This window comes from Euleptes europaea, chromosome 6 (genome assembly GCF_029931775.1).
Source record: "Euleptes europaea isolate rEulEur1 chromosome 6, rEulEur1.hap1, whole genome shotgun sequence".
Taxonomy (NCBI): Eukaryota; Metazoa; Chordata; class Lepidosauria; order Squamata; family Sphaerodactylidae; genus Euleptes; species Euleptes europaea.
In genome coordinates this window covers 84,409,895-84,434,270 of record NC_079317.1, presented here as the reverse complement: position 1 = coordinate 84,434,270, position 24,376 = coordinate 84,409,895, and the positions used below count along the sequence as shown (strand labels likewise).

The window sequence follows — 24,376 nt, the reverse complement described above, 5'->3', positions numbered from 1 at the left end:
ATCTCCAGATTACATCTCCCAGCGGCTTTACATAGATGTTGAAAAACATGGGGGACAAGATGGAACCTTGGGGAACTCCAAAGGCCAAGGGGCAGAGCAGCAGTCCATCAGCACCATACCCTGAAACCTACCCTCAGGGTAGGACTGGAACCACTGCAAAACAGTGCCTCCTAGTTCCAAAAGGCAATCCATGATTGATTGTATCAAAAGCCACTGAGAGGTCCAGGAAAATTAACAGGGTCACACTCCCCCTATCCATCTCCTGGTACATGTCATCCACCAGGGCGACCAAGGCCGTTTCAGTCCCATAACCACATTGGAACCGATCTAAACAATCTGCTTCATTTAGGAATCTCTGAAGTTGGCCAGCCACTACTCATTCAGTCACCTTGCTCCAGAATGGTTCACTTGAGACTGGATGGTAGTTACTGAACTCTCCTGGGTCTGAAGTGGACGCACCACTGTCCGCTTCAAGGCAGGAGTGACCACCTTGTTTCTCAGGGAGGAGTTTACTTAGCAAAAGGATCACAGGCTGCATAGCAAATCCACTTCCTCTTGCTGACCAGAACCCAATAGGCTCCTGACCACTATGAAGAGTTCTGCAGGTCTGCGCTGTGCAGATACAGTAGTTGCTGGAAAGTATTGCTTCTTTGCTGCCATCACTGCCATGGAGTAAGCATCCAAATGAGCTCTAACCCGTGCCTTGTCAGATTCGTCCCATGTCTTTATCCGTCTCCCCTGTCTTTTCATCATCTGCAGCCCCTCAATAAACCAAGGGGCTGCCTGGGCTCTTCGACTTGAGAGATGGCGCCTGGGCGCAATTGTGTCAATTGCCTGGGGCATTTCCCCATTCCAGAGATCAACCAGAACATCGACAAGAGTGCTGACCATATCAGCAGGAAAATCCCCATATGCTGTCTGAAAACTTATTGGAGCCATCAGGCTACAAGGTGCGGATCATCTTAATCGATCCCCCACCCCTGCAGAGTTTTGGTACCCTGTAAGTCTTAACCCCCAGCAAGTAGTGATCTGTCCATGACAAGGGGATTGTTTTCAATCCCCCACCATCTTCTTCCTGCCCATAACAAAACACCAGATTAAGAGTGTGACCTGCACTGTGTGTGGGGCCTGTTATTACCTGTTGCAGGTGTGTGTGAGGTGCCATCAAGTCACTTCTAACTCATTGCAACTCTATGAATTAGTGACCTCCAAAATGTCCTATAATTAACAGCCTTGCTCAGATCTTGAAAACTGAGGGCTGTGACTTCCTTTATAGAGTCAATCCATCTCATGTTGAGTCTTCCTCTTTTCCTGCTCCCTTCAACTTTTTTTAGCATTATTTATTGTCTTTTACAGTGACTCTTGTCTTCTCATAATGTGTGCAAAGTACGATAGCCTCAGTTTAGTCATTTTAGCGTCTAGGGACAGTTCAGGCTTGGTCTAGAACTCACTTATTTGTCTTTTTGGCAGTCCACAGTATCCATAACACTGTCCTCCAGCTCCACATTTCAAAGGAATCTATTTTCTTCCTGTCAGCTTTTTTCATTGTCCAACTTTCAAACCCATACATAGTAATGGGGAATACTATGGAATTAATTAACTTGATTTTGGTTGCCAGTGACACATCCTTACACTTAAAAATCTTTTCTAGCTCCTTTGTGGCTGCCCTTCCCAATCTCAGTCTCCTTCTGATTTCTTGGTTGCAGCTCGCTTTTGGTTGATGATGGAGCCAAGGAATAGAAAGTCTTGAACAATTTCAATTTCCTCATTGTCAACCTTAAAGTTGAGTAATTCCCCAGTGGTCATTTCTTTTGTCATCTTGATGTTCAGCTATAGTCCTGCTTTGACACTTTCTGCTTTAACCTTCAGCAGTAGTCATTTCAAGTCTACACTATTTTCTGCCAGTAATGTGGTGTCATCTGCATATCTCAGATTGTTAATCTTCCTTCCCCCAATCTTCCTTCCCCCAATTTTCACTCCACCTTCATCTAAATTCCATCCAGCTTTCCTTATGATATGTTCTGCAAATAGACTGAAGAGAGAGGGAGATAAAATTACTCTTTTCTGACATCTTTGCCAACTGGAAACTATTGTCTGAAGCACAGGTTACGCATCAAAACAATCAGATGCAGTGGCAAACTCATGTTCTTTAAAACCAGCCATACCTTTTCATGACCCACACTGTCCAAACCTTTGCTGTAATCTATGAAACACAAGCTGATTTTCTTCTAAAATTCTCTTATATGCTATGCTACACTATCCAACATAAATTTGCAATATGATCTCTAGGCCCTCTTCCTTTATGAATGTGGCTTGAACATCTGGCATTTCTCATTCCATATATGGTAACAATCTTTGTTGTAAGATTTTGAGCATCACTTTACTCGTGTGAGAAATTAATGTAATAGTCCTTGACGTCTCTTTTTTTGGAATTGGAATGTAAATTGACCGTTTCCAGTCTGTGGGCCGTTGTTTTGTTTTGCGTATTTGTTGGCATATTCTTGTCAAGATTTTGGTGGACTCTTTCTGTTTTACCTGTTACGGGATTTTAAGTTTGGTATTAGATAATGCCTCAGTAAGCATCCATAAAATAAAGCCATATGGGGAAGTTCTTTGTCTGAGAGAAAATACTTAAGGATGTCCCTAATGTCAAATCAGCTTGATTTGGGGTATTTATATCCTTTTTTGCCAATTTTCTACCTTTCATATATTTCACAGTAAGTCTAGAGCCCATTAAATACATCCTGTTTAGTATGCTGGATGCTTCTTTGTACTACACAGGTGAAATGTGCATAAATCAAATTAAATAATCTAGAATGCAGTTCACTTGGCTCCCTGTATGATGAACAGCCCTCTGTATATTATTTTCCATGACATTATTGTTCCAAAGATACGCAATAAAATCTAAACTGTTTTCTTATTGATTGCAGGGAATTATCCAGGATGTTATCTTCCCATTGATGTGCTACACAGATGCTGATGAAGAGCTATGGCAAGAAGATCCTTATGAATATATACGTATGAAGTTTGGTAAGTAGTTCGGATTTTCAAATATGTGCAGAAAGCAATTTGTTTTTTAATCAGACACTTAAATGAGAAAAAGCTGAATATAACATATTTTTGAATACCTTGTTCTGAAAAAAAGTGGAATGTGCTTTGTCCTGGGTTCTCCTAATTATCAGTATAATTCCTAAATGAATAAACAAGTTAGATTTGTTGCAATACTTATTGATCGATTTACTTTATTTTATAGTCTGCCTTTCTCATAGAAACCCATAATGTGGTTTTAAAAGTTCATTACGTGAGAACAGATTGGAAATACTTGGAGAAGGGAGGTTGAACTTGGTTATGAAGTCTGAATTAATTTCTTTTGCGTTAGTCCCTTTGTGTTTCAGAAGACAAACATTTAGGCTGTTTAATGTGTTTGACAGATGTGTTTGAAGACTTCATTTCCCCCACGACTGCTGCTCAGACATTGTTATTTACAGCATGTGGTAAAAGAAAAGAGGTATTTTTTATAATTACTTTTGATGTAAAAGTAATACTAGTTCTTCCTGTTCTTTGTGCAAAGTCATATAGGATTAATTCTGTATTTATTTGTATATATAAAATCAATCTCTGGACACCATCCATGGCCAAGTTAATACTTAGCTAACAGCTTGTAGTTTCTATTAAAAAAAGGTAAAGGTCGCCTGTGCAAGCACTGGGTCATTCCTGACCCATGGGGTGACACCACATCCCAACGTTTCCAAGGCAGACTTCGTTTGCGGGGTGGTTTGCCAGTGCCTTCCCCAGTCATCTTCCCTTTGCCCCCAGCAAGCTGGGTGCTCATTTGACCGACCTCGGAAGGATGGAAGGCTGAGTCGACCTTGAGCCGGCTACCTGAAACCGACTTCCGTCGGGATCGAACTCAGGTTGTGAACAGAGCTTTTGACTGCAGTACTGCAGCTTAACACTCTGCGCCACGGGGCTCCTTGTAGTTTCTATAGTCTTGCTTATTTCTGCTTGGTAGCAATCACGTTAATGTTCATTATTTTAATGTTAAGCGTTCTAAAAGTATTTATTTATTTACTTCATTTATACCCCACCTATCGCCCCAATGGGAACCCAGAGTTACTTACATAGTTTACTTCTCCTCCATTTTATCCTCATAACAACCCTGTAAGGTAGATTAGGCTGAGTGCGTATGACTGATCTAAGGTCATCCAGCAAGCTTCCATGTCAGAGTGGGGATTCGAACCTGGGTCTCCCAGATCCTAGTCCAGCTTTCTAACCACTGCACTACAATGGCTCTCCAGTGTGGTAGATACAGTCTAATATGTTAAAATTAGGAAAAATTAAGATCAAAACCAATGTTTGCTTGTACACTTCCTAATATTGAAAATACTGTCTAAAAGGTAAACAGTCTCTCTTAATCTCCCGCTAGGTTCTACAAAAGACTATGGGCTTTTGTTACCAGATCCTCACAGAACCAAATGCTGATCCTCGTAAAAAAGATGGTGCTCTGCATATGATTGGCTCTTTGGCTGAAATACTCTTGAAAGTAAGCATTCTTGTAGTAGATCTTTTGTTTGCTCTTACTTTTTTCTTCTCTGTCCCAACCACGTACTTCTTCATGACAGTGACTACTGCTGAATCTACTCCCATGACCAGATCTGTTTTACAGCAGTTTCAAGTGTCCCATTACTTGGCCTGCCATATTGTCTGGAGGTGTTTCTAACTGGCCAGGCTTTGGTAGAATTCCCACCTGTCATGGTGTTAGAGACCAAAGATTTCTCTGTTGCCTAGCTAGAAACCTTCTACTGTTGATATGTTGCCATCTCTCAAGGACTGCACGGTGGCATGTGTCCTTGATAGTAAGCTAGGATCCACAAATGCATTTGCTAGTGGCAACTGTATAGACTGGGAAAGAGTTTGTGCCAGGCAACTGTCCATTGTGTTCCCTACCACTCCTCTGCCATTCACAGAGAGCCCAGGAGAGGGTCAGTCCCTTACATCATGCTGTATGAGAAGTAATACAAGAGACTTAAACTACTTTCATCTTGTCCAATGCCAACATGAAATAAGGTCCATGCATGGGCTTTGAGAAGGAGTCTTTGAGAAAGATGGAGTAGAAGCACTATAGCCATATGACCAGGCAGACAAATTTGCTGTTTCTCTGCCACCCCACAATCCCCTAAGAATAAAAGTAGATAGATATATTTAGGCGAGACCCTATCAAAATTGGAGCAAGGCTGCTTTCCACTGCTTAGGACTAATGTGTTAAATGCAGTGTATTACCTGTCCTGAATTTACAACCTTTGCATAGCATTGTCTAGCATCTTGTGTTGTATGTTGTCCAGCACTTGATCAGATGTTGTTCTCTGTTGATAAATTATGAACAATTCCTTTGGACATGTAACAATTTTATGAATTAATGGTAAATGTTAGAATTCACCTAGCTACTGATACACACTGGAGCAGAAAAGCTGATGCTTGGGAAAGTTAATATTTTTATTGTAGTTGGAGTTTTTCGTTGACAGAGTGAATGTAAAATTTTAAGTCTGATATATAATTTATTTAAAACTTTTCTATGCTGCCTTTTTACCTAAATAAGGTCCCCGAGACAGCAAACATAAAATGTTAAAGCATTTAAAACATTAAAGCAACATTTAAAAGAAGGTTATGTAAAATATTTAAACAATTAAATAAAAACATATAGACATACAAAAACACATAACACCACAACCTGGGAGGAAGGCCAATAAGAGTTACTGAGACTCTTCTCTGTTTTGGTCATCAGATTTCTGCATCTGAGACTCCTATTTTGGCCATGATCAGCTTGTTAACTTCAGTTTAACTAGCATAATCCCATTTGAAAATTACCTGTATAGCAGAATGAAGTCTTAATAGGGTTGGGGGGTGGAAATGGTTCCTGTTCGACTAGCCAGTTTTACTTTTACATGGTAAGAAAAATCTGACCTGTCATTCTCTTAATGTTCCAACAGAAAAAGATATACAAAGATCAGATGGAATACATGTTGCGGAATCACGTGTTTCCTCTTTTCAGCAGTGAACTAGGCTACATGAGAGCACGGGTAAGAGCAAAGTTGTTTCCTCCGGACCCAGCCTCTGCATCTCTATGTAAAGTACTGCTGAATAGGTTATAGCTGGAGAGTGGTTGTTTTGAAGCCAGGAATCTTGTAGTAGGAGGGAAATAACATCCATAGGATGTCAGTGGTGACCACTGACCTTTCCTTCTTTAGGTTCCCAGTTGTTGTTTTTTTTTCAGGAGCCTGGATAAAAGTTTAGTAAGGCCAAAAAAATTTAAGAAATATAATATCTTGACACTTTCAATATTGTAACTTTTCTTCTTAGTTTTTCTTTTATAAATGTCAATGATATTAACAGTTTTTCTGTAACACAGTGAACTGGAAAGAAAGAGGAAGAACGTTTCTGTCTCTAAGGATGGGGGAAACCTAGTGGATTTTCAATTATAGGAAGGTGAATGTAGGTTAAACATTAGCAAGGAATCTCTGTCAGTAAGACCAGTTTAGCAGGGGAACAGTATAAGAGGTGAAAAATGGTTCTCCATACAGTTAAAATCCCCATATGATGATTTTATTGAAGTGACCATCATGCAGTTGGACATACAGCTGGCATCTTCCCATTAAGGTGAAATGAATGGCTGCAGTCATGTGTGCACAGTTTCTAATCTGTGTCTAGTAATACGGTCTATCTGTGTTCTGCATTTAGACTGTATTGCTCACATACAACCTGTGGCCAAAGAGCAACTTGAGATCATAGTACTGGTCCAGTGTTGTTGAAAGACAAGCTTACCGCTGACCAGCCTCCAAACTCTCAAACAAATCTCTGGAAAAGGGAGATGAAAATCTAATGTTTCAGTGCAATTCAAACACGGATGTTTTGATTCATGCTTTGACTGTTGTGTGGGATCAGTAATCCCCTAAAGTTCCTTACTGTCTTTCCAGGCTTGCTGGGTTCTTCACTACTTCTGTAAAGTTAAGTTTAAGATCGACCAGAATCTGCAGACAGCCCTGGAGCTGACAAGAAGATGCTTGATTGATGACAGAGAAATGCCTGTGAAGGTGGAAGCTGCCATAGCACTGCAGGTTTTGATTAGTAATCAAGAGAGAGGTACTTCATTCCTGCACCGATCCTGCACTGAACTACCAAGGGACCTCAGATCTAATGGGATATAGAGAGATTAAATGAGGGCTCCCCAACCCTTTTGAGGCTGTGGGCACAGTTGGTATTTTGACACAGGGTGGTGGGCACAACTACAAAATAGCTGCTGCAGAAGGTGGAACCAACAACAGACTGGCAGCCACAGGAGTCAGCTTCACATACGCAGAGGAAGCCCAAATGCAGGAGAAGAGCGGTAATTAAAAATACACAGGGAAAGAAGGGTGAGAGAGAATAAAATCCACTGGAAAAAATGTTGTTTTAATCTGCGTAGTCAGTCGGAAGCCCTGCTAGGTAAGAGCCCCACCTGGCCTCACCCATTTTCTAAAAATATTTGATGGGCACCAGGAAACGGGCTATGGTTCCCATGGTCACCACGTTGGCGATCTCTGGTCTAAATAACTGCTGTATGGTGGTGAATAAAACAGTATCTAAAGAATGTGATGGTCCACAGCATGGTCTGTAAGCCTTTATTTTATAATGATACGTGGTGGTGAGGAAAGTGCCTTCGAGTCACAGCTGATGTATGGCAACCCCCATAGGGCTTTCAAGGCAAGAGATGTTCAGAGGTGGTTTGCCATTGCCTGCCTCTGCATAACAACCCTGGACTTCCTTGATGATCTCCCATCCAAATATGAACCAAGGCCGACCCTGCTTAGCTTCCGAGATCTGATGAGATTGGACTGGTCTGGGCTATCTAGGTCAGGGCGTAGTGATACATATTTGAGGGCAGTAGCTGTACATCTTTGATGGTACCTTGCTGTCTGTGGTCAGAACAAGCCATATTCTTTGATTTTGGAAGAGATGAACTTGAACTCTGGTAATGCTAAGTAATTTTTTACAAATGCTTCTTTAAAACAGCTTTTGAAGTGTGACTAGATGGGGTAACATATATTAGCATGTAAACAATGAGCAAAGATCTCGGAAAACAGTGGCTTGGATACAGCAGTGTTTAAGCGGAAACATAAGTGAACATAGTGTAGTTCTAGTTGTACAACATGTAGCACTTTCCTCCCTCTGTATTATAGTACCCAGAAATTGATGGCACAAGATCTTGTGCAATTGGAGAAGCAAGTGGTGAATACCATAAGTCTGACTTGGTGCAGCCTGCTACTACAGTCTTTTTCTAGCATTTCTGCTTGTGCAAGACCTCTAGTGCAAGTGGAAATTTTGTGCGGGATCCAAGCCTATAGCTGTCTAAGCCCTACTGAGAAAATAGGGTTTTGTAAGAACAACAGGGGCTATTGTGGAACTCATGTATTATTTCACCTAGAGATTTGCAACCCAAATATTGGATATTTTATCCATACCTGACAATTCTTCATGTTGCCATTCAGTGGTTCAGAAAATGGTATGTTTAAGAGCAGTGCTCTTTTTGCCCCAGAATAGGAAAGATTTACTTTCTTTATATACACACCCTTTTCTTTTGTAGAGCTTTGCAGGGAGAAAAGAGGCAGGCAGAATGGGCAAGCTGGAAAACCATAAGTGTATGCTCTGGTCTCAAGAAATATTTTGGATGCTGTTCTTGGAGGATGGAGCATCTTGCTGCCAGTCAGTAGGTGCTCTAGGGGACAAAATCTGGAGGTTTTTTTTTTAAGGGTGGCTATGCCCTTCCCTAAAAAAAAAAAAGGCTGGGGTGGTGGTACAATGATGTAATAACGATTCCAGTGTGTATATGTGTAAAAATATGATGAAACATGTTCAAAGTCAATTATTTTGATCAAAGTCAGTTAACTCAAGATTTTGGGTTAACTGAATTTTGCTTGAAACAGCCTTTTAAAAAATGTGGTTTTAAAAATATGTCAAAACTTAAACTATACCCTGCTTTTCTACAATTAACCAATAAGTACATTTTGTCTTGCTTTCCAGCTAAAGAATATATTACTCCATTCATTAGACCTGTCATGCAGGCTCTTCTTCATATTATTAGAGAGACTGAGAATGATGATCTTACCAATGTGATTCAAAAAATGATTTGTGAATATAGCGAAGAGGTTACACCTATAGCAGTAGAAATGACCCAGCATTTGGTAAGTTTACTGCAAATTTTTAGCTTTCTTATTGCCTGTTTCGGATCGCAGTATCCTGATGGCATGTTGAAGTAACATTTAATGAGGTCGTTTTGGTACATTAATGGTTAACCTGTACACAGTATTCTGTCTGTTATGAGTATAGATGGCACTTAATATTTTTCTGCCACAGTAGTTTTAAAGCCGATATTCTTTCATCTTTCATCTAATATGTCTTGTACATTATGGGAGAACTTAACTCTGTTTTGACTTGGGAGGTATTGTCACAATGTTCATGTGATCATAGTCATATTCCTGGCCTCTAGTCTTGTACATTAAATTCAGGTATATGTACATTCGTTTTAAAATGTGCCCCATAGGTGAATGTTTTATTGTAATGACTTAGTTTAATTGGAGCTTTCTTAAAAAACCGAGACTTTAAGTTTGTTATCATTTCAGTATTTATAGGATACAAATTTTGGGCTGCGTTCCTCCCCTCCAGTCCCTATAGCACCCCCAATGATGTTACTTACTGATGGCATCTTCGTCAGGTGGGGAATTGTAGTTGTGTACACCTTTGTCCTAAACCATCTGCAAAGTCCATGACTGACTAGGGATTACACAGGATTATAAAATGCCTAAACTTGTTATTTTGGTTATCTCTCTAGAAAATCCCCTTGCTCCAAAACCCATAATGTTCATTTGCATTCAGTCTTAAAAACTGGGCCAGTTTTCTTTACTCTATATTTCTTGGGCCTTTATTGAGCATAACAGACACTTTATTCTTCCTGCATGTAGGCAATGACTTTTAACCAAGTGATTCAGACAGGATCAGACGAAGAAGGTAGTGATGATAAAGCAGTAACAGCAATGGGCATCTTGAATACCATTGATACACTTCTCAGTGTAGTTGAAGATCACAAAGAGGTAAAAATTATTTTTGTTCGCAGTAAGTACTTAATTACAAGAAACTCTATAGGAGGGACAGCATACATACAGCATAAGTAGTATTGGGTTCATTCAACAAATAAATTATTCTTTAAAGGAGCTTGATGTTTCATTTTGACTTATTATGATCATTTGACTGTATACCATACCCTGGTTTTTTAAAGTGCCCCCCCCCCCCACATACCATTTATTGCACTTAAGCAACAATGGTAGAAAGGCCTAGATTCCAAACGGCATTGTAGGGCTGGCTTATAGTCAGAAAGGTATTTATCCCTGCCAGATCTCTACTTCTATTGAATGCAAACCTGAGCAAGTATGACTGAGACAACAGCTAGTAGTGATTAAAGGCCAATTTAAACAAATGTTGCTTATATGTTTCAAGGCTGATTCTCCCCCCCCCCCCGCACATAAACTTAAAAAAAAATAGAAAAAACACACACACAAAAGCCAAGATTGTGTGGGTAATGACACCCAATGAGATTTCCGTGCATCTATTTTGATGGAGCCTAGGGGTTTCACATTTGTGATTTGTGCTTTCAGGCTTATCAGTCTAGCAAATGTATACAGCAAAATAAGTGAAGAAATTTCTCTGTCATAGAAACAAATGCTTGATGATAAACTAATATGTTTAGCCATCCAGTATACAAGCATTTGTTAAAGTATAAATTTGATCAGAATATAAAGTTCTTCTCTTGTTTGAAGCTTGTAAAGTAATCCTGCCATGTGATAAACACTTCCAAGCAGTTCCTTGTCATCGTCTAAGTAGAATTTATTTTGCTGCCAATTTATTTGGTTCTGGTGGATCAGGGCAATCATATTCCAAGTATTTATTTCAAATTAAGGTAAGGTGTACAGCATTCTTTGTAGCTTCGTACCCAAGCTAAACGGGTACAAGGGAAAAGAGAGGGTTTGTTGGCTCTTAGTTTGTGTCTCTCCCCTTCCGCACTAGTATTTTATAATCCTCTCATCTCCCACTTTCTGAAGACTTCAGTCTTCCCCGACTCAAGAATCTGTGCATGGAGCAGAAAAGCACAAATGTTTGAGCTATGCAGATTCTTTGGATTTTGTCCTAAGTCTTTTTGAAATAGAGACTGTTTGAAAACAAGCATTTAATGCCAGCTCCTCAGTCTGTTGTGATTTTCATTTAATCTGCCCTTTTCAGATTACCCAGCAATTGGAAGGTATCTGCTTGCAAGTAATTGGAACAGTTTTACAACAACATGTTTTAGGTAAGAGATTGTTTCAAATATACTAAACCTGCACGAGGAACTTAAATTTAACAAGGTGCTGTTATTGTGAGCCAGCCAACTTTAATGACATGTTTCTGTTCTAGAATTCTATGAAGAAATATTCTCCTTGGCTCACAGTCTGACCTGCCAGCAGGTATCAGCACAGATGTGGCAGCTTTTGCCTCTTGTCTTTGAAGTATTTCAGCAGGATGGTTTTGATTACTTCACAGGTGAGCTTGGCTAACTGTGTTACATTAGTTCAGGCAAATCACAGAAAGACTGCATTGCAGAAGTGAAGTACTGAATGCAAACCTAAATTTGGAATGTAAAAATTAACATCTTTGGTTTACATGAGGCTCAGGTCACAGCCGTGATCAAGGTGGCCTTCCATCGCTGCCGGGCCAGGCAGCTGGTGCCTTACCTCTCCCACCCCAGCCACAGCAATCCATGCGACGGTCACCTCTAGGCTGGATTACTGTAACTCGCTGCCCTCAAGGCTGATCCAGAAACTCCAGCTGGTGCAAAATGCCGCAGTGAGGCTTCTCACGGGGTCTTCACTGCGAGATCATATAACACCAGTGCTGAAGCAGCTGCACTGGCTCCAGCTAGAGTATCGGATCAGGTTCAAGGCGCTGGTTTTGACCTTTAAAGCCTTACAGTCTGGGACCTTTGTATCTATGGGACTCCCTCTCCTGGTTTACCCCCCAGAGAACTTTACACCCTACAAATAATAACTTACTGGTGGTCCCTGGGCCGAGAAGTGTGTGGCTATCCTTGACAAGGGCCAGGACTTTTTCAGCCCTGGCCCCGACCTGGTGGAATTCCCTTCCTGGTAACATCAGGGGCCCTGTGGGATCTTAAAGAGTTCTGCAGGGCCTGCAAAATGGAATTATTCTACCAGGCCTACAACTGAGGGCAGCTGCAAGTTTTACATTGGTGCTGGCCTCCCCAACGTTCTGTTTACTTGTAGGGTTCAACTGCTTGACTGGGTCTACAGTGGCTGCTACTAGTATTACTATCTGAATGAGTGCCATCTTGATACATTTATAGTTATTTTATTATTATGGCTGTTTTAATGATCGAATTTTTATGGTTTTATATTGTTTTAAAGGGTTGTTACCTGCTCTGAGCCCAGCCTGGCCACGAATGAGGGCAGGCTATGAATTTAAATAAATAAATGTAACAGCTACTTATGCTTTTTCGAACACAGATATGATGCCTCTGTTGCATAACTATGTAACTGTTGATACAGACACACTTCTGTCTGATACAAAATACCTAGAAATGATCTACAGTATGTGTAAAAAGGTAGGTGGATCCCTAATTCTTGTTTCTTAAAATGATTACATCCTGTAGAAACCTTCTATTGTATAGATCTAAGAAAGACAAATGTGTGCCTTTTTATCAGCCCATTCTAACTTTATGAGAAAGCAAGGACCAGTAAATCAGAAGGATCTAGATAAGAGTTAACTCTGTGAGGTTTTATTAGTCTAACGCCCTATATGGTTTGGGACTAGCATACCTTAAAGTCTGCCTGTTGCCATATGAACCTACCTGACCATTACCGTCATCTTCAGGGGCCTTGCTTTGTGTGCCCTCATCACCTGAGGCTAGCCAGGTGGCAACCCAAGAAAGGGCCTTCTTGGTTGTGGTCCCAAAACTGTGGAATTCCCTTCCTGTAGAAATTTCTCTGTTCCTCTGTATTATTATCTTCCACCAGTGGGTAAAGACTCTTTGTTTCATTTGGCATTCTATTATTGACCCTCCTTCCTGTTTGTTTTATTTTATTTATTTATTTGTGTGTGTGTGTGTGTGTTGGTTTTTAATGTTTTTACCTGTTCACTGCCTTCAGGGCCCTAATTTGGTGAAAAAGCAGGATAAAAATATTTCAAAAAGGCTTGGATTCCACTGAACATTTCCACACCTCCCACCCCACATGATTACCTGACACCCCCCATTTTGCTGCAGCCAGAATGCCCTGTGAAATGCTGTTTTGGAGGAACAGGGGACCCCTCAGAACAGCTTGAAGGGGTAGCTAGAGATCTATAGTGGGAGCGAGGATTGGTACAAATCACCCCCCTTCTTTCAGTCAGCAGAAATCCTCCATGGGGTCCAGTCCAAAATCAGTTGCATGAAATTATATGCATTTTACTGTGTGAAGGTAGTTGATGAAAGTATGGTGGCTTCAGCCGTATAACGAGCCGGATAATGATAATCTGCACTTGTGCAGTGAGCTGATAACCCCCTGGTACCTGTTTAAAAATACAAGGAAGTTAGACACCATTTTAATTAAGAACATAAGAAAGGCCCTGCTGGATCAGACCAAGGCCCATCAAGTCCAGCAGTCTGTTCACACAGTGGCCAACCAGGTGCCTTTAGGAAGCCACAAACAAGACGACTGCAGCAGCTCCATCCTGCCTGTGTTCCACCACACCCAAAATAATAGGCATGCTCCTCTGATACTAGAGAGAATAGGTATGCAGTATGACCAGTATCCATTCTAACTAATAGCCATGAATACCCCTCTCCTCCATGAATATGTCCACTCCTCTCTTAAAGCCCTCCAAGCTGGGAGCCATCACCACATCCTGGGGCAGGGAGTTCCACAATTTAACTATGCGTTGTGTGAAAAAATATTTCCTTTTATCTGTTTTGAATTTGTCACCCTCCAGCTTCAGCAGATGACCCCACGTTCTAGTATTATAGGAGAGGGAGAACTTCTCCCTGTCCACTCTCTCCAAACCATGCATAATTTTATAGACCTCTATCATGTCTCCCCTTAGCCACCTTCATTTGGTTCATTAAAAGAGAGAGAATGATTTGGTTCATTAGGAGAGCTAGGAGAGAGAGGGGTGTGATTAGACTCTCCATGTAGTAAGCAGACATCTGATACATTTCTTCTCATTGAAGATAATTTCAGAGGTCTGCAGTACAGCTAGGTTCAGTTCCAGTAGCACCTTAGAAACCAATGAGATTTTGGGGGTATGAGCTTTCGAGAGTCAAAACTGCCTTCCCTGACTCTTGAAAGCTCACACCCCAAAAATCTTGTTGGTCTCTAAGGTGCTACTGGACTTGAATCTAGCCGTTTCCCTCATTGCAGTAATTGCAGTTGTTTGCATAGTTACTGATCTGTGTCTGGTGGTATGGTCCATTTGCATTCTACATTTAGATAGTGATGCACACGTACAACCTGTGGTCAAAGAGCAACTTGAGATCATAATCCTTAGGTAGTGGAGTCCCAAGGTAAGCTTTTATTACTCACCAGATTCTCAAACACTTGGAAAAAACAGATTGTTTCTCTATGGTTTAAGTACCTTTGTTGGTATTAGTGTTTTTGATGACTGCTGAGTGGGACAGGTATACCTTTGAATGATAATCAGAAATCTCCACTTCAGGTAAAGACTTGGTACACCAATAAGCTGTTGGAGAGTTGAATAAATATTGTAGAATAAATATTGTAGAAGAAACCTAAATCAGACCAAAGGTCCATGTAGTATAATGTCCTTTTCCCTCCCAGTGACCTACCCAGATATCCCAGCAAGCAGAACATGGAGGTAAATCTCCTCCCTGTTATTGCTACTAACAATTGGTACTTGAACACATGAAGCTGCCTTATACTGAATCAGAACCTTGGTCCATCCAAGTCAGTAATTGTCTACTCAGACCGGCAGTGGCTCTCCAGGGTCTCAGGCAGGGGTCTTTCACATCACCTACCTGCCTAGTCCCTTTAACTGGAGATGCCAGGGATTGAACCTAGGACCATCTGCGTGCCAAGCAGATGCTCTGCCACTGAGCCACAGGCCCACTTGAACTGGGTTTTTTCTGCATCATGCTTAATTGTATGATTAATTTAAAATGTGTGAGAGATTTTAATTGGATTAAATGTTTGCATACCTTGTTGAGCCCATTTATACACACACATACACTTGTGTGTGAGACTTTAGGGATCTTTTGCTTAACCTTAAACAAGGAGCTCAGTTTTGTGGATGTGAAATAATAACTTTCAATAACTTTTGTGCTAGTAATATTTTTCATGTGTATGTAAATCAAAATAAAGTAGGGAAGATATAATCTTGCCACAGTTCAGTTCTTGGAAAATACTAAATATTCAGGATTAAAATTAACAGAGAATTTGATGTTTCTTAGGTTCTTACAGGTGTGGCGGGAGAAGATGCGGAATGTCATGCGGCAAAATTGTTAGAGGTGATCGTTCTACAGTGTAAAGGTCGTGGCATTGATCAGGTAAGTAGCATGGATATATAGCTAACGTAAAAAAACTTAAAAATTGCATCTTTTGGGAGTAAAGCAGGACAACTGTCCACTGTCTCTTGTGTGTAATTGTGATGGACAGCTGAATACTGAAGTGTTGTCCAGGTGATGGAACCCTTGTTTAGCTGGGTTCAAATAGAATTCTACAGTTGGCAGTTGAGAAAAGCTGTTGGGAACTGACAGTTGGAAGGTGATAGTTAGAGATGGAGAGTTAGAGGCTGGCAGCTGGAGTGATAGGAACACAGTTGTGTAGGATCAAGGAGGCTCCTGTGTAAGGGAAGTGAATTGAATGACCTTACTTGCGGGAAATACCTCCAAAGAAAAGGGGGTGATCCCTAACCAATTTTAAAGAAAACAGGGAACTTGTGTGTTTTGTTCCTGCCTCAATCAACCATTGAAGTATTGTCTCGAGGAAGCTTGTGTTAGTTCAACTAATCAGTGACTGCTGTCTTCTGGGCATGGAGTAGGGGTCACTGGGGGTGTGGGGGGGAGGTAGTTGTGAATTTTCTGCATTGTGCAGGGAGTTGGACTAGATGGCCCTGGTGGTCCCTTCCCACTCTATGATTCTAAGTGTTTTCTATCTCAATCAATCTCTAAAGTACAAACATCTGTGTGAAATAAACCAGCTACAATCTGAATGCAAACTATTGTTTATAAATATCCTATATAGCCTAATTTCCTCCTTCCTGTTTTCCTACCAAGTTTATTCCTGAAACCTCCCTGACAACCTGATTTACCATTTCCCCAAATGAGAAAAATAAAACAGTTTTATGTTTATAATTCAATAAGAATGTGTGCCACATTCTGACTTATACTAATAAAGGTTTTTGGGCGGATACCTCATCTTCCTGTCGGACATAAAAACAACCTGAGAGACATGTGGAGTGAACATTGGTAGAAAAAAAAGTATCCATCATAGCAATTAATAAGCAATTAAAGGTGTGAGAGTTCCACAAATGCAGTTACTGGACTCTATCTATACTGTTCACTTAGTCAGTGTATGGTTTTTCCTGCTTTTGGGGAAAGAAAAATGTCAAGTTCCATTAATGCAGCAGAGCTCCCTAAAGAGATGCTTCCAGCCTTTGCTGGATATCTCTAATTGGAAAACTCCATCAGAAATAAAATGGTATTTGAGATAATTCATAGAGCTGAGGTAAAAAAGTGATTTCCTTTCCTTAAAGGAACTGGAAATCAGCGTGTGGGGGGTATACATTCTGAATGCTCATAAATGTGGGTGGTTCTTGGTAAGTTGCCACTTACAGATTGAGGTACTGTACACTTCAACTGCCGATTTTCACTAACTTTATTAGTCCCTTACTGATGAATCTCCATAGCTTTGGCCCCTGGCAACATGAACACAGAAGCATACCTCTACCGTCATTGCCCCAAAAGACAAAAGCTGCAGCTGTTATTGGCCGTTTTCCTCCCTGATTGATCCTTCATTTTTACTTGCTGTGTGGCATACATGGATTTCTTGGAGAGGAAACAGATGAAGATCTGCTTCTTCTGTTTCCTTTTGTATTAGGGAAAATACGTGTGTAGTTCTGAGTTGCAAAGTTGCAGCCTAAACATGAAGTGTGAACTCTGGGGAATGTTGCTATATATATATATATATATATTAATGTTGGCATCATTATTTTTTCCTTCTCCAGTGTATACCCTTGTTTGTGGAAGCTGCTTTAGAAAGGTTGACCAGAGAAGTAAAAACAAGTGAACTGAGAACAATGTGCCTCCAGGTTGCCATAGCTGCTCTGTATTACAATCCTCACCTGCTTCTGACTACTTTGGAAAATCTTCGCTTCCCCAATAATGTGGAGCCTGTTACAAATCACTTCATTACGCAGTGGCTTAATGATGTAGACTGTTTCTTGGGGTAAGTTGCTTGTCTCTTGGAGATTATCGCCATGGTCCACTGTGCTCATTTCCACTGAGCAAGCAAGGGATTGCAAATACACAGTGGATCTCTTGTATATCTTTTCCACTTCTGTGAAATTTGTTTGGGGAAAGTGAATAGAAATGCTGTTGTGTATATCCATCTCCTTCTCCTTGTATTTCTCTGGATGGGGGCCTATTTGGGGTAACAGGTAATGTGCCTTATTTTTCCTGAAGTTATAAATAATGCAATGGGAACCTTTTTGTATTTCAGACTTCATGACCGAAAAATGTGCGTGCTGGGCTTGTGCGCTCTTATTGATCTGGAACAAATACCGCAGGTTTTAAATCAGGTTTCGGGGCAGATCTTGCCAGCTTTCATCCTTTTATTTAATGGCTTGAAAAGAGCATATGCTTGCCATGCAGAGCACGAAAATGATTCTGATGATGATGAAGCAGAAGATGATGAGGAAGCAGGTAAAGGATGGGCTATCTGCTAGGCAGCAAATTTCTCATGTATTGCTGGGGCCACCTCCGCTGTGAACTTCATCCTGGCACTGCTCTGTGAAACACCTTTCTGTCTTTCCTGCATTCTTATTTGCTTCACTTCCTTGGTCTCTTGTTCATATAGCATAATCTTCTTTCTTTTTTGTCAGTGTCTTTGCTGTTTTGTTCCTGTAGCTAAGCCTTTTCCCCCCATTTGCTTTTGAAATTAAATCAAGCAGTCTTAAATGTTTCATTACTCTCTTGGAACATAGTCCACCAAACCAGCTCCTTGTATTTTTGCTTCTGTGTTTCTCTGGGTATTCATTTCTCATTGGCAAGCTGTGTAGTGCAAATGCCTCATTTTGTATTGAGTTCATTGGTGGGGGGCCAAGTACTTTGCTAAGTTAAACGAGAGCCTAGCACTGGGATAAAAGTAGGGAGACTTGTGAAATGCAAGCTTTCCAAATAGAAATGGAGAAAAGGACAGTTCGCTTGCCATCCTTTCTGATTCTGCACCTTCTTTCAGAAGAGCTTGGAAGTGACGAAGACGATATTGATGAAGATGGACAAGAATATTTAGAAATTTTGGCAAAACAGGTTGGGGAAGATGGCGATGACGAGGACTGGGGAGAAGATGATGCTGAAGAGACTGCCCTGGAGGGATATTCAACAATTATTGATGATGAAGATAACCCTGTTGATGAATACCAGATATTTAAAGCAATTTTTCAGAGTAAGAGCAAATGTAATATACCTTGCCAAACCGCGTGTGTGTGTGTTTGGAATGTCAAAAAGTGGTCAACAACGCCTGGCTCATAAACGGTCAGGAACTTGAGTGTTTTGGCAGATAGAAAGTTGGAGTTGGAGTGCACTAATGATTAGGAGATTCAGGGAGAAAAGCATAATTAAAAACTAAAGGAGGCACTTTGTAACATTGCGCATCGTTTGTGACACCACTTGAAATTCTTTCCCTTCTCCTAACACTTTTGCAGGAACTGAGCCAGCAGGAAAAGGGTATGCATTTGGGCTTGAAAAATGGCAGTAAAGAGGACTTGAAGCCACGTGGTGGTCGTGGTAGTGTGCACAGGATGTTATGCAAGCAAAAAGCTCCCTGCCCTGCATTTCTGAATTTTCTTTCTCCAGCTTTCTATATTGTCTAAAATGGACAAATGTAGATATGACCATTCAAAAAACTGGAGCCAAGTAATCTTCAAGGCTTACACATTCTTCATAGCTTTTACTGAATGAGGGAATAATAGTGTTGCTTTTAATTTAAAAAAGGTAAAGGTCCCCTGTGCAAGCACCGGGTCATTCCTGACCCATGGGGTGACATCTCATCCCGACGTTTACTAGACAACTTTGTTTACGGGGTGGTTTGCCGTTGCCTTCCCCAGTCATCTTCCCTTTACCCCCAGCAAGCTGGGTACTCATTTTACTGACCTCGGAAGGATGGAAGGCTGAGTCAACCTTGAGCCGGCTACCTGATACCGACTTCCGTTGGTATCGAACTCAGGTCATGAGGGGAGCTTGGACTGCAGTTCTGTAGCTTTACCACTCTGTGCCACAGGGCTCCTTGCTTTTAATTAAGATACAATAATAGTAAAAGTGGCTTCCTAAAAAGTGGTGGTGAACTGTCTTCATCTTGCCTGCAGTTTTTCATATATCTGCATGTCTTTTTCCATAGCAATTCAGAATCGCAATCCTGTTTGGTACCAAGCTTTGACACGTGGTCTTAATGAAGAACAAAGAAAACAGTTACAAGACATAGCAACTTTAGCAGATCAGCGAAGAGCAGCCCATGGTATGCATTTCTCCGTTAGGCTTTATGTCACTATTCATTAACTATTGGCGGGTCGGCTACCATTTTACAAAGGAGCCTATGACCAAATCACCCCTGAAAGTGCTCCATCTCATTTGATCTCAGAAACTCAGATATCAGACCGAATCAGTAAGCACTCAGACAAAAAAGCACGTATCAGCAAGAACGGAAACTAAAGGGAGAGCAAGGGTAATGACACTGGCAGCAACAGTGTCCAGGCTAATAAAACACTGTTAACTTGGGGTGGTAGTGGATAGCTCGATGAAGATGTCAACCCAGTGTACGACTGCTGTAAAAAAGGCAAATTCCATGCTGGCCATAATTACATGAGGAATTGAGAACAAAACTGCTGCTATCATACTGCCCTTGTACAAATCTATGGTGAGGCCACACTTGGAATACTGTGTACAGTTCTGGTCACCACACCTAAAAACGGATATTACAGAGCTTGAGACGGTGCAGAAAAGAGCAACCAAAATGATTAGGGGACTAGAGCAACTGCCCAATGAGGAGCAGTTAAAACGCTTAGGGCTGTTTAGCTTGGAAAGAAGGTGGTTAAGGGGAGACATGATAGAGGTCTATAAAATTATGCATGGTTTGGAGAGAGTGGAGAGGGAGAAAAACTTCCATAATACTAGAACGCGGGGTCATCTGCTGAAGCTGGAGAGTGAGACATTCAAAACAGATAAAAGGAAATATTTTTTCACACAACGCATACTTAAATTGTGGAACTTCCTGCCCCAAAATGTGGTGATGGCTGCCAATTTGGAAGGCTTTAAGAGGGGAGTGGACATGTTCATGGAGGAAAGGGGTATTCATGGCTACTTGTTAAAATGGATACTAGTCATAATGCATTCCTATTCTCTCCAGGATCAGAGGAGCATGCCTATTATCTTAAGTGCTGTGGAACACAGGCAGGATGGTGCTGCTGCAGTCGTCTTGTTTGGGGGCTTCCTAGAGGCACCTAGTTGGCCACTGGTTGTCAATCTGCTTCTAGTGCTGTTTTACATTAGAGATCCTCTCTGGTCTTTCCCAGTCAGCAACAGGTGCTTATTTCAGGATGAATGCCTTGTTCATAAGAACAGCCCTGCTGGATTGGACCTGTGGTCCATCTAGTCCAACATACTGTTTCAGACAGCGGCCAGCCAGTTTCCCTGGAGGGCCCAAAAAAAGGGCATAGATGCCAAGGCCTTCTCCTGATGTTGTCTCCTAGCACTGCCAGTTGCGTCCACTGAATATGAAGGTTCTCTTTAGTCACCATGGCTAGTAGCCATTGATGGATCTATCCTCCATGCATCTAACGACCTTTTAAATTCGTCCACATTCATGACCATCACTGCATCCCCTGGCAGTGAATTCCACAATTCAATTACTTATTGAGTAAAGAAGTATTCTCTTTTGTATATCCTAAATTATTGCCCATTAACCTCAATGGGTGCCCCCTAATGCTAGTATTATGGGAGAGGGAGGAAAAGTTCTCTTTATCCACTTAGAATTTTATAAACCTTTGTCCTGTCCTCCCTGGTCTTTTTTCTAAGTGTAGGTCTTCAGCCTTTCTTCATAGGAAAGATTCTTCAGCCCCTTAATCCTCTTGGTTGTCCTCTCCTGTACTTTTTTTAGTTCTGCAATATTTTCTTTGCACGTAGCACTCCAAATGAGGCCTCACTATACAAATAAAGGGGCATGATGATATTGGCTGTTTTATTTTCAATTCCTTCCCTGATTCCCAGTATGGAGTTTGCCTTTTTTTTTTTTACTGATTCTGCGCTCTGAGACAATATTTTCATTCAGCTGTTTACTAGAACCTTATAAGGGCAAAAAGGTGGGGTATAAATAAACCCCAAGGTCTGTTCCCTTCTCAGTCGTTGTCAGTTCAAACTCCATCAGCATAAGTTTAAAGTTAGGATTTTTGTGTTTCACTGTACATCACCTTACACTTGCCTACATTGAACTCCATTTGGCACGTTGCCACCTCATCACTTATCTGCCTTGGGTTTCAACATCCTGAATAATTTGATATCCTCTGCAAACTTGGCCACTTGGTGTGTGTGTGGTCCCCCCCCCCCATTCCAGGTCATTTATGAACAAATTAAATAGCACTGGTCCCAGTACCAGGCCTGTGGGACACCACTGTTCACTCCCCTCCGTTGCAAGAACCTTTTATTTATTCCTATTTTTTGCCTGTCGTTTACCCAATTTTTAATCCATAAGAAGACCTGACCTCTTATTCCAAGACTGCTGAGCTTAAGAGACTTTGGTGAGGAGTATTGTAAAAAGCTTTTTGGAAGTCCAAATGTTTTATCTACTGGATCACACTTATCCACATGCTTGTTAGCCTTCTCAGACAACTCAAAAAGGTTGGTGAAGCAGGACTTCCCTCTTTTGCAGAAGCCATGCTGATTTCTGCTCAGCAGGCTTTGTTTTTTTATGTGCTTAATAATTCTATTTTAATAATGGTTTCTATTAATGTACTTGAGTCAGATGTTAGCCCCAATGACCTGTAATTTCCTGGATCCCCTGGACCTATTTTTTTAACAATTGGTATATCGTTTGCTACTTTCTGTTCCTCTGATACCAAGGCTGATTTTAGTTCCTCTGTGTTATTTCTTGGTGATCCCGGGCAGAGATGGGTCCCAGTATAGGATACAAAATAGATTTTACTTTCACCATAGAAATATTTAATAATATAAGCTTTTAGAATGATACTCAAAATAAAGCCTGCATTTCTATGAGTTGAGTGGCTCTAGTGTCTCTTAAGCATACAGTGTTTGGAAAAAAATAGACTGCTTAGTGGAAACTAAGAACAAGCACAAAAAACTTGAGTTGTTGACTTGACATGCTTTGTAAATAAATGAAAATAATTTCTCTCCTCCCCACCCCTGTTTCAGAATCCAAAATGATTGAAAAGCATGGTGGATACAAATTCAGTGCTCCAGTTGTGCCAAGTTCATTCAATTTTGGTGGTCCGGCCCCAGGAATGAATTGAGTTATCACTACTTTTTCTCCTCCTGTGTGATTGTAGTGAAGAGCTTGTGTTCCTCCCAATAGTGGTTCCAGAACTGGTTCATGTTATCTACAGCTCACTCTAAATGAATTGATAGATTGAACATTAAAAAAAATAAAAGAAGAACCACCACCAACCCAGAAGTGGGACTTGATCATGCAACCTAATACTGGAAAGAAGGATTTATGAAGGTAGGAAGAACTCATCACTTGAGCTTCAAATGACATGCTGTGGAAATCACAAGTCAAGAGGGAATGTCATGAAGGCAGCTTCTTTCTATGAAGAAAAAATAAGGCATTGGCTGCAGGACTGTTGAAAAGGTTCATTTACAGTACACAAGCTAGAAGGCCAATTTAATTTTTGCACCTGTGGGACTATGAGTATTTGCCCAACTTTCTTCCCATCCCCTTCACCCCGCTGAGAATCTGTTCTTTTAATGTACATAAAGGTAATTGGATAGCCTTACTTAAACACTTCGTCATTTCCATTTATCAAGATTGTTCATATGTAGAATATCGGACACTTGTTATAGCACTACATAACTGATAAATCTGTAAATGATTTAGCATTTTCATATTGAAACAAGCCTGCTAGCCTATGTACAAAAATAGCAAAACGTTTGTTTATAAAAAAAGGGATGTTCTGGGGAAAATTTCAAGTTCTTAATTTAAAGCAAACTAGCAGTTTTGTACCTGGTGACTTTGTGGTGCAGTCACCGTTGGTTGTGACTTGAATTTGGTTATGTAAAAAGGGGTTAGTAGTATTTCATTGCTGCTGAAAAGAAAAAAATGGCAACACCCTCTGTGTCCTTTGTTTTTCTTAAAGCTGTCAATGTACAAGTGGACATTTGGAGACAGACCCCTTCATGTTTAAATGCTGAGAATTGACTTAATTTTTCTCAGCAGAATGTGAAATCTGACATGAAGTTCTTCTCTTACAGAAGTGTATTTTGAAGTGTGGTAGTGAAAGATCTACATATGCAATCTATTTTAAAAAAAAGACATGATTTGGCTGGCTTGGGTTGGATATCATTTAAGTTTGTTCCCGTATGTGGGAATATGAGAAATCTTACTGTGTTGTTTTTTTCCAGCACTTGGATAGAGGCTTTAACATCTCTATTGTTCCCTCACCCCCATGGTTCCCAAAATAGTGGACATTCTTTCATTTGCCTGATCCAGATGGGTTACCAAGCTCTCATTTCTGAAGCCACCTTTCTCCTTTATACCCTTGCCTACAGGTGGTATAGTAGCTAGTATTTTAACTAGAAAGGCAAAACAACAACAACAACCTCCTCCTCCCTACTGGGACCACTATTAAAACCACTCAATGAAGAAGCCAACATCAAAATGATGTGAGCGGGCTGGCTTTAGGGCCCCATCTTTATTTCTACAGAATAAATCCATAAAATAACGCTGAGTTTCTTGATCTTGCCTTGAGATCATCAGTGTCAAATCTTTTAAGTAAAACGTTTTCCTTTCTCCTGGCTGTTTTTATATTCAATGTCATCTGCTGTTACAACTGATACTGAAAAAGCTACCTTAATTTAAATGTAAGC

General features: G+C 40.7%; 1 protein-coding gene and 2 non-coding genes across 3 annotated transcripts in view; all 3 read left to right on the top strand.

Annotated features, from left to right (window-relative positions):
* IPO7 (importin 7) overlaps nucleotides 1-23,911 on the top strand; it is a 52,913-nt gene extending 29,002 nt beyond the window's left edge. Inside the window, exons 10-25 of the mRNA XM_056850728.1 lie at nucleotides 2,931-3,030; nucleotides 3,432-3,508; nucleotides 4,427-4,543; nucleotides 5,988-6,077; nucleotides 6,972-7,137; nucleotides 9,055-9,215; nucleotides 9,993-10,121; nucleotides 11,305-11,371; nucleotides 11,476-11,601; nucleotides 12,582-12,679; nucleotides 15,518-15,613; nucleotides 17,293-17,513; nucleotides 17,787-17,989; nucleotides 18,525-18,731; nucleotides 19,683-19,799; nucleotides 22,706-23,911. Of these exons, the coding sequence (XP_056706706.1) occupies nucleotides 2,931-3,030; nucleotides 3,432-3,508; nucleotides 4,427-4,543; nucleotides 5,988-6,077; nucleotides 6,972-7,137; nucleotides 9,055-9,215; nucleotides 9,993-10,121; nucleotides 11,305-11,371; nucleotides 11,476-11,601; nucleotides 12,582-12,679; nucleotides 15,518-15,613; nucleotides 17,293-17,513; nucleotides 17,787-17,989; nucleotides 18,525-18,731; nucleotides 19,683-19,799; nucleotides 22,706-22,803 (2,073 nt within the window). The 3' untranslated portion in view covers nucleotides 22,804-23,911. The remainder of the gene's footprint in view (nucleotides 1-2,930; nucleotides 3,031-3,431; nucleotides 3,509-4,426; nucleotides 4,544-5,987; nucleotides 6,078-6,971; nucleotides 7,138-9,054; nucleotides 9,216-9,992; nucleotides 10,122-11,304; nucleotides 11,372-11,475; nucleotides 11,602-12,581; nucleotides 12,680-15,517; nucleotides 15,614-17,292; nucleotides 17,514-17,786; nucleotides 17,990-18,524; nucleotides 18,732-19,682; nucleotides 19,800-22,705) is intronic.
* Nucleotides 6,670-6,850, top strand: LOC130479843 (small nucleolar RNA SNORA23). Its single transcript, XR_008933390.1, has one exon. It is a non-coding gene; the product is annotated as a small nucleolar RNA SNORA23 (small nucleolar RNA).
* Nucleotides 14,475-14,650, top strand: LOC130479844 (small nucleolar RNA SNORA23). The gene has a single exon (XR_008933391.1). It is a non-coding gene; the product is annotated as a small nucleolar RNA SNORA23 (small nucleolar RNA).
* Nucleotides 23,912-24,376: the final 465 nt, after the last annotated feature.